Below are 13,759 nucleotides of genomic sequence, written 5' to 3' on the forward strand. Positions count from 1 at the left end.
CATGGCATGTTAGATGTATTTATTAGAGTATAAATAAAGAAATACTTCGTATTGTTCTTATGTCATACTGAATGGTGTTTATTTCGTTAATGTAGTTGAGCTTTGACCACCAAAAATCAAATATAACCATTTTCTTTTTTATTTGTTCCTTACAAATGGAGGCACCCAAAATATTTGAAAAGGAAAGGTATGCATAGCATAAAGGCCCCCTATCTTAAGGGATCACCGATAGCTAGGAAGTAGGAAGCAATCAAAGAAAGAAGATAAGGAACTTCGAAAAGCTCGAACCGATGTCAAGATGAAACACATGGCAGTGTAATCAAGAGACATGAAGAGATCACATTGCAATAGACATGAAGCAGAAAGCAAATTTTGACTTGAAGCATGGACAACGGAGAAAGAAGCTCCTCCAAAGACTGCAAACATTGAGGTCTCCTCCAATGATGTAAAGTAATTTTCTACCAATAAATGACAAACAGATGTTACAAGTCAAAAGTTTAATGACAATGTAAGTCTTTTCAGTCAATTTTTATGAAAAGTTAACAAGATAATTTCTAAATCCCATTTTTGAGCAAAAAAAAACGCAGTTGTATATCCTTTTCATCGAATCTCTTTCCTATCTAGAGCGGGTTAACCCACTCCTCTCTCAAGTCTCAAGGAGATGCCTTGAGTAATCAAGAGAAACAAGAACATGAATCGTCTATCAGAAACATCAGTAGGAGTGTCGGAAAGATATAGGTAAATTACTGTCTGCGAAAATGTGGGCGTTAAATACATAGGGCCTAGGTGAACTTTGATGAAAGTAAACTCGAACATACTGAAAAATACAGGGGGAAAAAAAAGGATTTTATTTTAAATAAGAATATATTTTAACAAATCATTCCTGACTAGTTGAACTAAACCAAAACACTGTCCATCAGTATGGCTCACTAATTACACCTCTTGACAAACAACTAGTCCACAGGGATTACTGTTCTGACACGAAGCACGTAAACTACAGCTACTTGATCTATAGATTCAACATTTGCCTAAGGTAACAAATAACACAATGGAATAAATATTTTTTTTTTTTTACTATCGACCTGATTATTTCCAATAAAAAGGTGATCCAGGACTTTACATATACAAATTTCTGTGATCTGAATTGTAGCAGAAACTTTCATTAAAAAATACCTGAGATGAGGGGGCAAAATAAGCTTCATATGTATCATTTGTATCCTTGAAGGTATATCACTGTAAACAAAATTCATGTACTCGGCTTGCATCTTGTGCGACCATCACCACAGGTCATTGTCAATTTAATTATCCTTACTACCTCTTCCTGTTCTTGTAAATGAATTTAATGCAACCTTATGCACTTCTTTCTCCATCTAGAACAAGATACAAAAAGAGCTTGAAAACACAGTTCAGTCTATATCAACTCAGGAACTGGAATTGCAACGTGAGGACAGCATCTAATCAAGGGCTGCTTTAGATTTTCGGCCACTAATTGGCTTAGGTAGACCATCAAAAATTGGTTTTGTAAGGGCAGCTTGTAGTTCTGGTGTCAAGGACCATTTGGCAGCAGACCATATAGATGAGCTACTATTGCCGTCTTGATCCTGGAAACTTGGTGTGCTAGAGGATTTCCTTACTCCAGATGAACTTTCAGCTGCATTAGAATCTCCCAAACTGAAGGGAAATCCATTTGATCCTCCTGCTTCGGCTTCAGAAGCCAAACTGGTTCTACTTGCTGCTTTTGTTCTCAAAGCTAATCCTTTCCCTGTGATTGCAGAAAACCAACCACCACTTCCATTCTCTTCCTTCAATAATTTTCCAGGAGTGCGAGCAAAATCAGCATCTGATTTCTGGCGCCTCTTGTTTAGGTTATCAATCCATTTAGCTGCATTGTCCATATCATTAGACAGATCATCCTCCTCTGTCTTAAAGCCATTAGCCACACTTCTAGATCTCCTATGTTGACTAAGAGGTGGGTTCATCAGTGATGGTGATGTAAAAGATCTCTCATCTTCACCGTAACTGGTACTTCCTTTGCTGTAAAGTGCCATTTCAAAGCCATCTGAAGAGTTTTTCTGTTCATTAAGCCCATAGTAGCCTCGCAAAGAACTCATGGCAGGAGACACCTTATATTCTGGAGTTATTCTCAAAGTTTGAAATGATTCAAGGACATCAGGGCGCACACGACGGGATGGAGTCTGCTCAGAGCTGCTAGGTCTGTAACAAGGTTCAAGAATGAAAGCTCTGTTATTTGTGAACGACTAGGTCTCCATGGCAAAATGCAACAAAGAACATTCATGGAACAAAGAGATACAATATTAATAATCAAGCAACAGGCATACCATAGCAAACCTAAAATTGACAATTTTCTAGATTACAAGTTTTATGATTTCTTATGAGTCTGGTGTTCACCAAGAGATTACAAGTTTTATGATTTCTTATGAGTCTGGTGTTCACCAAGGGCAGATCAGAGGAGAAGGCCTAGAAGCGATATTAGATACATGATAGTGCACTTGCATGGGCTGAACAAGCTCAACACAAGTGAAAGTTCGGTGTCAGGGAGAATTCAAGTAAGCCTTATAAAGGGGTTGTCGTTGACGTGCCAGTTATTTACATTTATTTCAAGCTGAAGGCTCTATGTTGTTCCAATAAAGCAACAAGCCTTGGAAATATTTCAGCACATATATCTCCTCCATGGAACAAGCATTGGAAGTTATATACATTTATTTCTAACTGAAGGTTTATGTTGTTCCAAGCCTAGGGAAATTTCAGCACATTATCCTCCTCCATGGAACGAAGATTGGAGGTATTGAGGTTAGAAAAAGACCCGACTACCAAGTCCCTGATAATGTTTTCCTTAAGTCAACCAATGAGAAGATGTAGTAAGCACTAAGTAGGTATTTGCTGAGCTAAAAAATCATGTCCACAGTCAAATAGAGAAGCATGTCTAATACAATGTACAATATTGTTGGTTTACCAATTTTCACATAAAGCTCCATGCCCAAGACTCCTCTCACCAGACCAGCATCACAACAAGAAGAAATGAGTGAAAGCACACCAGAATACATATACTTCCAGGCCATTTATTATATCATGTAATTCTCCACATGAAACGTTAGCATCTCAAGAGAAACTATATTGTCTCAAATAACATCAGTTGCCAAAATGACAAAACATCATAAATATAAAACTTTTAATTGCCTAATTAGAGATGCTTAAAATTTACATTCTGAAAAGGTAAGAGAATGAAATTGAATTGCACCTGGTCTATGCCAAGATCCAAGTGTAAAATTCTACATCCAATTTGCAATGTAATTATCATCATATGTTATGAGATGGGCCCTTTAAGATCACAAGTAAAGTTACCAATATGAGCCATTGCATAACCATATTGGCAGCTGCAATTTGCTATGAACAACACCACTACAGTAAAAATGCCAATAAACATACTATTTTTGTTTCTTTTAAGTTAACAAGCATTCCCTTTTGAGGAGTTTCTTTTTAGTTGAGAAATGTACTTAATTGATAACCTTTACACCTCCATTTATACCCATGCTTTACCCACTGATTTTGTCTTCTTTCTCATCTCCTTGCTTTACATTTCTAATTATTCTTACTTTACCCACTTGAATTTACCTTCTCTCTCCTCCTTATATATTGAGAACCTATTTTTAATGTGCCAACTTAAAAGAACAAAGTACAAAAAAATCTCTTGGCTCAATTTGGGCTATTTGGGGACATTTATGTTAACAAAATAGAGCTAACAAAACAAGGTAAACACGTCAGTTGTGTATTCCAACTTTTCCAAGTATGTCCCAACATTGGTCTATTATCAATGTAGCACACTAAAGAAATAGAATCTTTGCAACCTAATAGGTGCAAGTTGTGTAACGCGTAAAATACCTTACAACCAGGTATAAATTGTGATAGTTTAATACATCTTGACCACTTATAAGGAAAAGGTTCTATTTCACAGACATATACTACATAGTTGAGTTCCCAAAAGCTAAAGCCTCCAGCCCCAAACTCCTGGGATAGTATAAGCAAACTGATACTAGTCTAATTGTCAATATCGTAAACATCTCCAGCTTGAACCACTAAGTATTCATCTATGAAGCTGATTTAGCTTCACATTGCCCAACAATACTTGATAGGATAACCACAATTAATTCTATTGAATTCTCACAACTCCTTGAGCCTTGAATTTCCTACAGTAGTAACTAAAAAGGGGAAAAATTGAGATGAAAGAATTCAACTACACATCTTAATATCATAATAATTTCACTCATCACTCTTCAACTGCCACTAATAAGTAATAACTTCCAAATTAACCCCCCCCCCCCCCCCCCCTCCTCAAAACACCCCAACAAGTGAAATTGCACGGGTGAACTCCAATGTTCTGGTCTCTCACAATAAGGTACTAACCATTGATCAAAACAATGTGCGACTAGTTCATTCTGACACATGGAAGCCTCAGCCCAAACAACCAAAACAATCAAGACACGATAAAACAAGAAGTGGTTTTGGCAAAGGACACAAGATGAGGACACGGTGTGACAGTGGTAGAGGTAAAGATAAGTGGTAATTACAAGTGTTAAGTGAGGCTGTGAAGAAAAAGAAGTGACTAAGAAGGGATACGAAGGTGGGAGATATGACTGTAGAAATAGGTTGTGATAAGGGAAGAAATTATCATAAAAACAACAATGAAGGGTATCAATGGTCATTCTCAGCCTCCAAACAATACACATTGGGGTAGTTGCACGTGTTTTGAAACTCCGAACTTCTGAAGTTCCTTCCTTTTATTAGAATCAATTAGTCCTCTATCTGATTTAAAAAAAAAAAACTCGACTCCATAACTATTTTAGTTTTGTTCCTGCAAGTGTCATCGTTGTTTCTGTATATGCAACAAAAGTTAATCATATAACTATGAAACAATTCTGCCCCCGCCTAAACCTATGGCATAAGTGTACTCCCTGAATTCAAAGATGAAACAATCAGGAGATAAATTAACTCATTGCTGCGGATCATACTAGTTGAGTGCTAGATGACATAAGACTATCTAAAAGCACAAGAAACCTTGATGAGATTGTTCAAAAATGCAAAGACCAAGGTGTAGAAAGATAGTATGATACTTATGCTTAACATATAAGTATTTTGAGAAGAAAGCAAGGTAAAATACCCTGTAGTGCAGTGACCATTTGATAAGCAAGGAGAAGGAGGGTGTCTTCCAGGAAGTGGGATATGAAGTGTCTTGAGGGCAAACATTTGTAGATCTGTCACCAGGCCATTTAACTTCTTGATGTCAGCAACCTAAACGGATGAAGAGCTGCGTTATCTCACGGAATATAAAGATTAACCAAACAACTCATCATCTCCATACAAAAAATCCAAAGCTAAACACTGAAACCACATCACACAGTTAATTCAGCACACAGATACAGTGAATCCATCACACAAATAAGTAGCTAACACGAAATTTCTCCAGCAAACATCTCAAATATTTTTCAAAACATAGCAAAACCTAGTCCATTGCCATAAAACAACGGTATCAGAGTCTCAAAGATCCGTAGTAATTATTAATTAACCTCACATCCATAAAATTAATTCCCTACACTTTCTTTGAGCAACACAATCCCTTAACATCACTAAGAACAACACATTCATTTCAACTTCTCCAAAAAACTTGAAGAGCTACATAATCTCTTAACACCAATCAATCATACCAAATCTACCCTAACAACATCTACCATCATCACTTTCCACAACCTAATGTTTTAAGCCAATTGTTCTTTCAATCCGAAAACCCGAATTCACCTCTTTTTTCCTTCTTTCCACATACATCACACAAATTACAAAGCTCAAATCCAAATAACATACTCAAATTCAAAATTTAAAAAAAAAAATAAAAAAAAAAAACATTTCCAAATATTAAATTCAAAGAATATTCAGTACCTCAACACCATATCTAATGGCAACACCAGCAAGAGTATCCAACTTTGTAACATGATGCTCGATGTAACGCGACGGCGAAGACGAAGACGAAGATGGCGAAGACGAATTCGTTGATGATGAAGAAACCTTGAAAGAATCAGCTATAATTGGTCCATCACCACATTCTCTCTCCTCAAAACCAAAACGATCAAACATCAAACCATTTCCATTACCATTACCGTTGCCATTTCCATAGCTGTTGCCGTTGCTAAAGCTTCCACCGCCATAACCGTTACCATTTCCATTCTCTCTCCTACGACCAAAGTCCATCACTTTTCTCTCTCCTCCACCCTGAGGGCGGATCCAAAACGCCTTTCCTTCTCCAATTTTCACCGAATCATCAAAATCACAATCCGATTTTTCATTTCTAATCACTCAAATCGAAAACAAAAATTGAGTTCGTGGAATCAAATCAATTGAATTGAATTGATTGAAAATGTTCTTCTTAGCAGGAAAATCAATCAGCAAAAATTATGTGGATCGGAGTAGGATTTTGTATGAGAGTGTGAAAATCAGAAATCGATGAGTTAATTAATCAACCAGAATCAAAATTAAAGTGATAATATTACGATAAAGAATCAAATGAAACCCTAAAATTGAAGAAATTCCCCCAAATTACACCGACGAATGAAGACGAATTCACACAAATTCCAGAAAAAAGTTATGGATTTTTTTGGGGATAGGTAGAGCGAAAAAGAAGGGTAATTGAGGAGAGAGAAAGTGTAGATCTGGAGGAGAGAGAAAATGAATTTGTTTTTAATTTTTTTTTTTAACGTTTTTATTTTTTGTGAGTGGAATTCTAAGTCTTAACGAAAAAAACAAATGCTTTAATACTGGAATTTTCTTAAGAAGAGTAGAAATACTGAGTTATCAGTATTTTGTGGTTGGACTTTCCTTTTCTTTTGAATCTTTTTCTACTTTTAAAGCTTTAATTCATCCGTAAATTATTGCTTTCTAATTGCTCTAATTAGTTTGTTTTAACAATAAACTAGAAAAACAACCAATGGCTTTTTATCTCTTTGCTTCATTATTTTACTTATCCAATGCTAATACGCTATAGGCTTATAGTCTCTTTGTTTTATAAGTCTGCGTTTTAACAATCTAATCTTTTCTTATAGAACTTGATTTTAAATGTCAAAATCGAACAAGGCTTAAGATTGTCCTATGGGTGGAAAAAAACCTTTTGAAACTTGGTTTAGTTTAACAGTCATGGCTTTAACTTTGTCTTTTTATCAAGCGTTTATGTTTATCTTTATCTAATTCCAAAAAAGATATGGAGTAACTCTATGGAATGACCCAAAAAAAAAAAAAAAAAAAAAAAAAATTAAAGCAATTTTAGTGGGACAAAGATAATATCCGACTTATTTTAAGTTGTTATAACATACTTGTATCATATATCTAAGTTTATTAATCTAAACTTTTTTTCAGTTTAGAAGAACATGTGAGATGTGACTATGTTTGAACTAAAATTCAATGCAACAAAACTTAATTTGTCCAAAGTATATTTTGTTGAACTTATTCAAACTAATCTTACACTCTATATATTCTAACTTATTAGAAATGTGGTCCTTACAAATTACAATTGTTACAAATGTAAATATTTTTAACCTCTTCATAAACATCAATATTTTAATAATTAATGACAAGTTTAATTTAATGAAGCAATCAAGTTTCGATTAGATTCATCAAAACACATCAAAAAAAAAATGAAAATACTAAACTATTAATTAAGGAAAAATAGCTACTTGTATACAAAAACAAATTGTATAAAATTCTTCAAAAAAAAAAAAATGTATAAAAGCTGCATCATTCATGGCTTCCCTAAAATCATTATTATTTTATTATCTATACCTCCCCTTAAATCATTGGTATCTTTCTCATCATTTCTTCAACCTTTTTATAGGTATCGTATTGAATATTGATGATTATCCTTACCTATTGTTGGTTGTATTATAGTCATTTATTGAGCATGACTTTTTTTAATAACAAAGAGTATAGGTTAATAGCCTATATTCTTGATTATAAAAAAAAAAAAAATAAAAAAAATAAAAAAAAAATCAAAAAAAAAATCAAAAAAAAAAAAAAAAAAAAAAAAAAAAAAAAAAAACCCTATAATAGTGTAAATGAGATATTTAAAAGAAATATGATAGTTTTTTATATGTAACTAGGTTAAGTCCCGTGCCATGCACGGTAATTTTTAATACTTAATACCTATCATTAGTTTAACACTATTATTTAATTATAAAAAATTATACCTAATTGCAAAATAGGATGAAAGTTTTGTAATTACAAAAAAAAACATTTAAAAATTTATCATACTGAAGAAAACATAGACAATAATATATGCACGACTAATAAAAATAACTATAAATTACATTACAAAGTTATAAACTATTATTGCAAATTATTGTATAAAAAATAATATCTTTGTTTAAATGTGTACAAATAGAATATACTTATCAAATAGGAAATGAAATATTATTGCATTGTTTGTATTAAAAACTTCTCTAAGAAGCTTTGGCAAAAAAAGTAAAAAAAAAACCTTTTGGAGGGAAAATTTTTAACCAGGAGATGACATGTGTCATTCCTGGTTTCGCCTTTAGTATAAAGTCATAGATAGATAGATTATTGTATAAAAAAATAATATCTTTGTTTAAATGTGTACAAATAGAATATACTTACCAAATTGGAAATGAAATATTATTGCATTGTTTGTATTAAAAACTTCTCTAAGAAACTTTGGCAAAAAAAATGAAATAAAAAATAAATAAATAAATAAAACATATGGAGGGAAAATTTTTAACCAGGAGATGACATGTGTCATTCCTGGTTTCGCCTTTAATATAAAGTTATAGATAATTTAAATAACATGGTACATTTTTTGTTTTTACCGAAGAATGTCTATGCAAATCCTTGACTTTGGCAAATTTTACTTATTTGTTATACTTTCTCCGCTTTTTTTTTTTTTTTTAATTGCAAAACTTATACTACCTCTGGTCCAAATTACTCGCAACTTTGGGATAAAGACAAAGAAATGTCAAAAATCGAAAGTGTTGCGAGTAATTAACAATATTAAGATTAGAATAGACCCGGTCTACAATAACTTATTGTAGACCCAACCTTCTAGTGTACCATACGAATGTGATTATATCATACGAAATGTGATTATATTATTACAAAAGTGATTATGTCATCTTGAAACTATTATGTAAATGTATTACTCAAAAAGTGAATTTATCATTATAAAAAGTATCAAATAGTAAATTACATTATTCAAAAGATGTTTTTGAAATTTTATCATCCTAAAGATAATTATATAATCTCATTAAATGGTTTAATATGAGATCAAAATATGACTCACAAAAAGATAATTATATCATCTAAAAAAGTGATTATATCATCCAGAATGTGATTATATTATTTGAAAGTGTCAAATTTTGGGTCTACAATAATTTATTGTAGACCGGGTCCATACAAGACCAATTGAATTAACAATTTTCAAAATAGTAAAGCGTTGCAACTAAAAAGAAACGGATGAAGTATAAGAGTGGTTTGATTGTCAACTGTCATTAGGGTAAAAGAAGAGCATCATAAAAAAAATTAACACATGAAGATCTAAAAAAAGTAATTTTTTATTTGAGATAAAATTTAGGGATGCACACTTTTTTATTTACTGAAAATTATCTCATTATCTTCGATCAGGCACATCTACATTTTTACTAAAATAACAGTTTTTGTTACAATGAATTAAATCTAATATATATAAATAAAGTAGGCATTTTTCGGGAGCATTTGACATGCCACATAAGAAAAGGTATTATTTTGACCAATGAAATTTTAGATTAATAATTTATTTTTAGAATTAAAAAATTCACTCGCCACCTAAGAAAAAGTGACGAATAAGATTTAAGAATTTTGCCACCTAGGTAAAAATAACGAATAGTGAACAATTAAAATTTAAATTATTTAAAAAAACTAATAATTATCTTTTTTACATATATGGATGTAAATCTTTGATCGTAAATATCTTTAATCTCTCTAAGCAAATATTATAAAAATTAGATATTAAAAATGTACTCATCAAAACGAATAAAATTAAATTTCATATCAGTATGTTTTTCCTTATATATAAAGAAAAATTTAGAAGATTCCCCCTAATTTTTTTATTAGTTAAAAGATTATAGATGAGTCTAACATTTTGAAACAGAACGAGTATATAAAAAAACGCATTTGCAAAGAACTTATTTTAATCAATAAATAAAATGATTTGTCATTTATTTTTTATTAAGCAAAATTAAAGAATAAGGTTTGAGATTTTAAATTCAAGCGCCACGTAAAATAAATAAATCTACGAAAGATAACTTTAGTGTTAAAATTTTTTTAAAAAATTATCTTATGATATTGGAATTTTATTCAAACATCCGATGAATGATCTTCATAAAAAAAAATCTTAAATTAATTAAAAAGATTTACTAGAAGTGTGCATCGCACGAGCTTATATCTAGTTTTAAATAAGAGAAGGTATTGCGTGAGACTTGACTCACTAATAATTTGGTGAGTCAAGCCTTGAAACAACAATTCTTGTTGGTAGATGATATCATCCAACAAACTAATAGAGGATATTATCCAGCCTACAAATGATATCATATAATCATTAGAGGATATATATCATCAAGCGTATAAATGATATCATCTAGGCAATGGATGATATCATCTAGCTTATAAATGATATAATAGAACCAATAGAGGATATCATTCAGCCTATAGATAATACAGTGGGTTTCTGGTGCGGCTGGCCGCACCATACGGCAGGTTGTCAAATCAGCAAATGACAAAGTAACCCCCAGACAAAGTAACCCCAAGACAAAAGTAACCCCTGACTGACTTAGTAACCCTTGACCAAGTAACCTTGACTGACCTAGTAACCCCTGACGTAGTAACCCCTAACCGACCTGGTAACCCCCGACCTAGTAACCCCAAGTAACCCCTAACCGACCTGGTAACTGACAGGCTAAAGTCGTATCACCTAATCAAAAGTAATTACCTAAGTCCTCTAACTAAAGTAGATAGGGAAGTAGGGTCGAATCCACAGGGAAACTAGTCTTTCTATTCCTAATTAATTAATAGCAATCTAAATTATTAGTAACAATTTGTTGTGATTTAAAGATTATACTACGAAGAATATAAGTAGGGAGAATAAAATAAGAGGAATCAATGAATTAAAGACCTAGGGCATAGGTTCACCAATAAATAATATTCCAGGGTAAAACATAATAACCAATCATTAATGCATCAATTAACCAGATAATAAAGGGCTTTCGCTACGTATTACAATCACAGAATTAATCTACCGGTATTAAATCTCATCTCTCGAATCTCGACTTAACCATTTATAGATTAACCTGCCTATTGAAACTAGACCTAAACATCAATTCTCATCTCTCGAATCTCGAATCAATAGTGTCAAACTCATGCATAAAAGATCAGGCCTAATCTAGTCACAGAGCATTAAATCAATCAATAGGAAATCAATTAAGCATTGATAATTAACAACAATAAATTACCCCTTCATATTATTCATGGATCCCCACAAACCCTAGAAAGAGAACTACTCAAGCATAATTAAATCTGAACTAATCAAAGCAATAAAAGAAGACATGATGAAGAAAGAAAATAAATAACTGAAATTAAACCAAGAGTTGTAGAGAGAGAAACAAGAGAGAAAATAATACTAAGAGTTTAATTAAGAGGAGAGAGAGAAAAGTTAGAGAGAGAAAAGAGAGAGTAAGGGAAGGGAGAAAAGAATTCCCCCCTAAATTCGCTTAACAAAAGCGTATTTATACTAAGCTAGAAAATCCTAAGTTAAAACAAATTAAACGACGCTTAAAACGTCCTCCAGAAACACGCGCCCGATCGGGCGAGGCACCGCCCGATCGGGCGCGCCTTTTTGATCGGGCGAAGGGCTGCTGCGATATAAGTCTTCTTTGCCCGATCGGGCGCGCCTTTTTGATCGGGCGGACCATCGGGCGGACATCCTTGGGCCGCTTGGACTCCTCGTTTGGGCTCGTAACTTGGCCCAAACCAAATATCCTCTTTGGGGCTTAAATCATTCGGTCCAAATGCCTCGTCTTCACACAAGTCGAGCCCTTATTCACCGGCTTGATTACTCTAACCGATCTTGGGCTATGAAAGATGGTCGTGCTCCTCCAATGCTCGTAGTTGCTCCATAAAATCCCGGGAAAATGCTCCAAAGGTGCGATTTCCTACAAAACTCAACCAAAACTACGAAAACACTAGAAAACACATATTAGTAATAAAAGTGGCTCTAAAGAGCCAAAAACACTACTAATTATGACCAAGGGACGGGGGTAAAATACTATATAAAATAGACATATCAGTAACCCCCGACCTAGTAACCCCTAATAACCCCTAACCGACCTAGTAACCCCCGACCTAGTAACCCGAAGTAACCCCTGGCCGCTGACCTAGTAACCCGAAGTAACCCCTAACCGACCTAGTAATCCCCGACCTAGTAACCCCTAATAACCCCAAGTAACCCATGACCGACGACCTAGTAACCCCTAACCGGACCACCTAGTAACCCCGGATCTAGTAACTCCTTACCCACCACCAACAAAAAACTACCACCAACAACCACCACCAACGAACCACTACCAACCTAAACACCTTGCCACTAGCCCCTAACCCACAAACAAACCCCGATCCAACCAAACCATTAAAAAAAAAATCAAATCAAACAAATACCTTAAAATGTTAACAATGGTTTCGAATATCACTTCAAATATGGCTAAAAAGGCCAAATTCGACCATGAAAATTCTAGATCTAGAGTTTTCATGACCGAATTTGGCCTTAAAAACTTTGAACTTGTTTTCCGACGACGGAGTCACCAAACCACCACTACCCTCCCAGTGAAACCACTACTTCCGACGAACGAATCACCGACGAACGAACCATGAAGACGACTATTGATGACGATTGCGAAATTTGTGTTACGTTCTCTGAGAAAATGAGATGAATGTTCTGGCTTCAAGAAGAAGAAAAGAGGAGAGAGAAAGAGAATAGAGAGGAGAGAGAAAGAATTTTTAAAAAATAAAAAAAATTGTGGCTGGCCACACTGTGTGGCCAGCCACATATGAAACTTTGTATAGATCATATCATGAAACCTATATAATAGAGGATATCATGGAACTAATATGGGACATCATCTACACAATGGATGATATCATCCATCTTATAAATGATATCATCTAATTTATTATAGATGATATAATCTACACAATATAATTTACTTTATAAAAATAACTAAAAGGTCAACAATGGCGGAACCACCATTGAAGGTCCCATACTAAGCTCATAGGTATAACATAACATGCTCATTTCTCAACCAAAATACATGCAATGTTATCAAAACGCTCACAATTCAACATACAAACCACACAGATTAATATCAATAATTATACACAACACAAGAAAGCCCCAAATCTATATTTATTTTTGCCATTTTTCGAAAAATCCAAAAATCTCAAGCAATTATCAAGCCAATTCAAGCATAAATCATGGACAAATTTCTTTATTTATTCTATCTCTCCTCCATCCTCTTCAATTCTCTTAAACTTTCTCTCCTCTCCTTTATGGATGACATCTTTGATCTCGACGAGTTTCTTGTCGTTGACATTACCAATCTCACTATTGTTAAGGTTTGATTATCAAGTGTGCTAAAAATAAAAAGAGGAGAGAGAAAATGAGAAA

At 33.5% G+C, this 13,759-nt stretch overlaps 1 protein-coding gene across 1 annotated transcript; it reads right to left on the bottom strand.

Annotated features, from left to right (window-relative positions):
• Window positions 1-825: 825 nt before the first annotated feature.
• On the bottom strand, window positions 826-6,787 carry LOC145589332 (uncharacterized). The gene is made up of 3 exons (XM_081645864.1): window positions 5,950-6,787; window positions 5,177-5,307; window positions 826-2,214 (listed from the first exon to the last, which is right to left on the bottom strand). Exons 1-3 carry the CDS (start codon window positions 6,256-6,258, stop codon window positions 1,455-1,457), a joined length of 1,200 nt encoding a protein of 399 aa, XP_081501990.1. The 5' UTR covers window positions 6,259-6,787; the 3' UTR covers window positions 826-1,454.
• Window positions 6,788-13,759: the final 6,972 nt, after the last annotated feature.

The sequence above is a fragment of the Chenopodium album genome, chromosome 17 (genome assembly GCF_948465745.1).
Source record: "Chenopodium album chromosome 17, dcCheAlbu1.1, whole genome shotgun sequence".
Classification (NCBI taxonomy): domain Eukaryota; kingdom Viridiplantae; phylum Streptophyta; class Magnoliopsida; order Caryophyllales; family Amaranthaceae; genus Chenopodium; species Chenopodium album.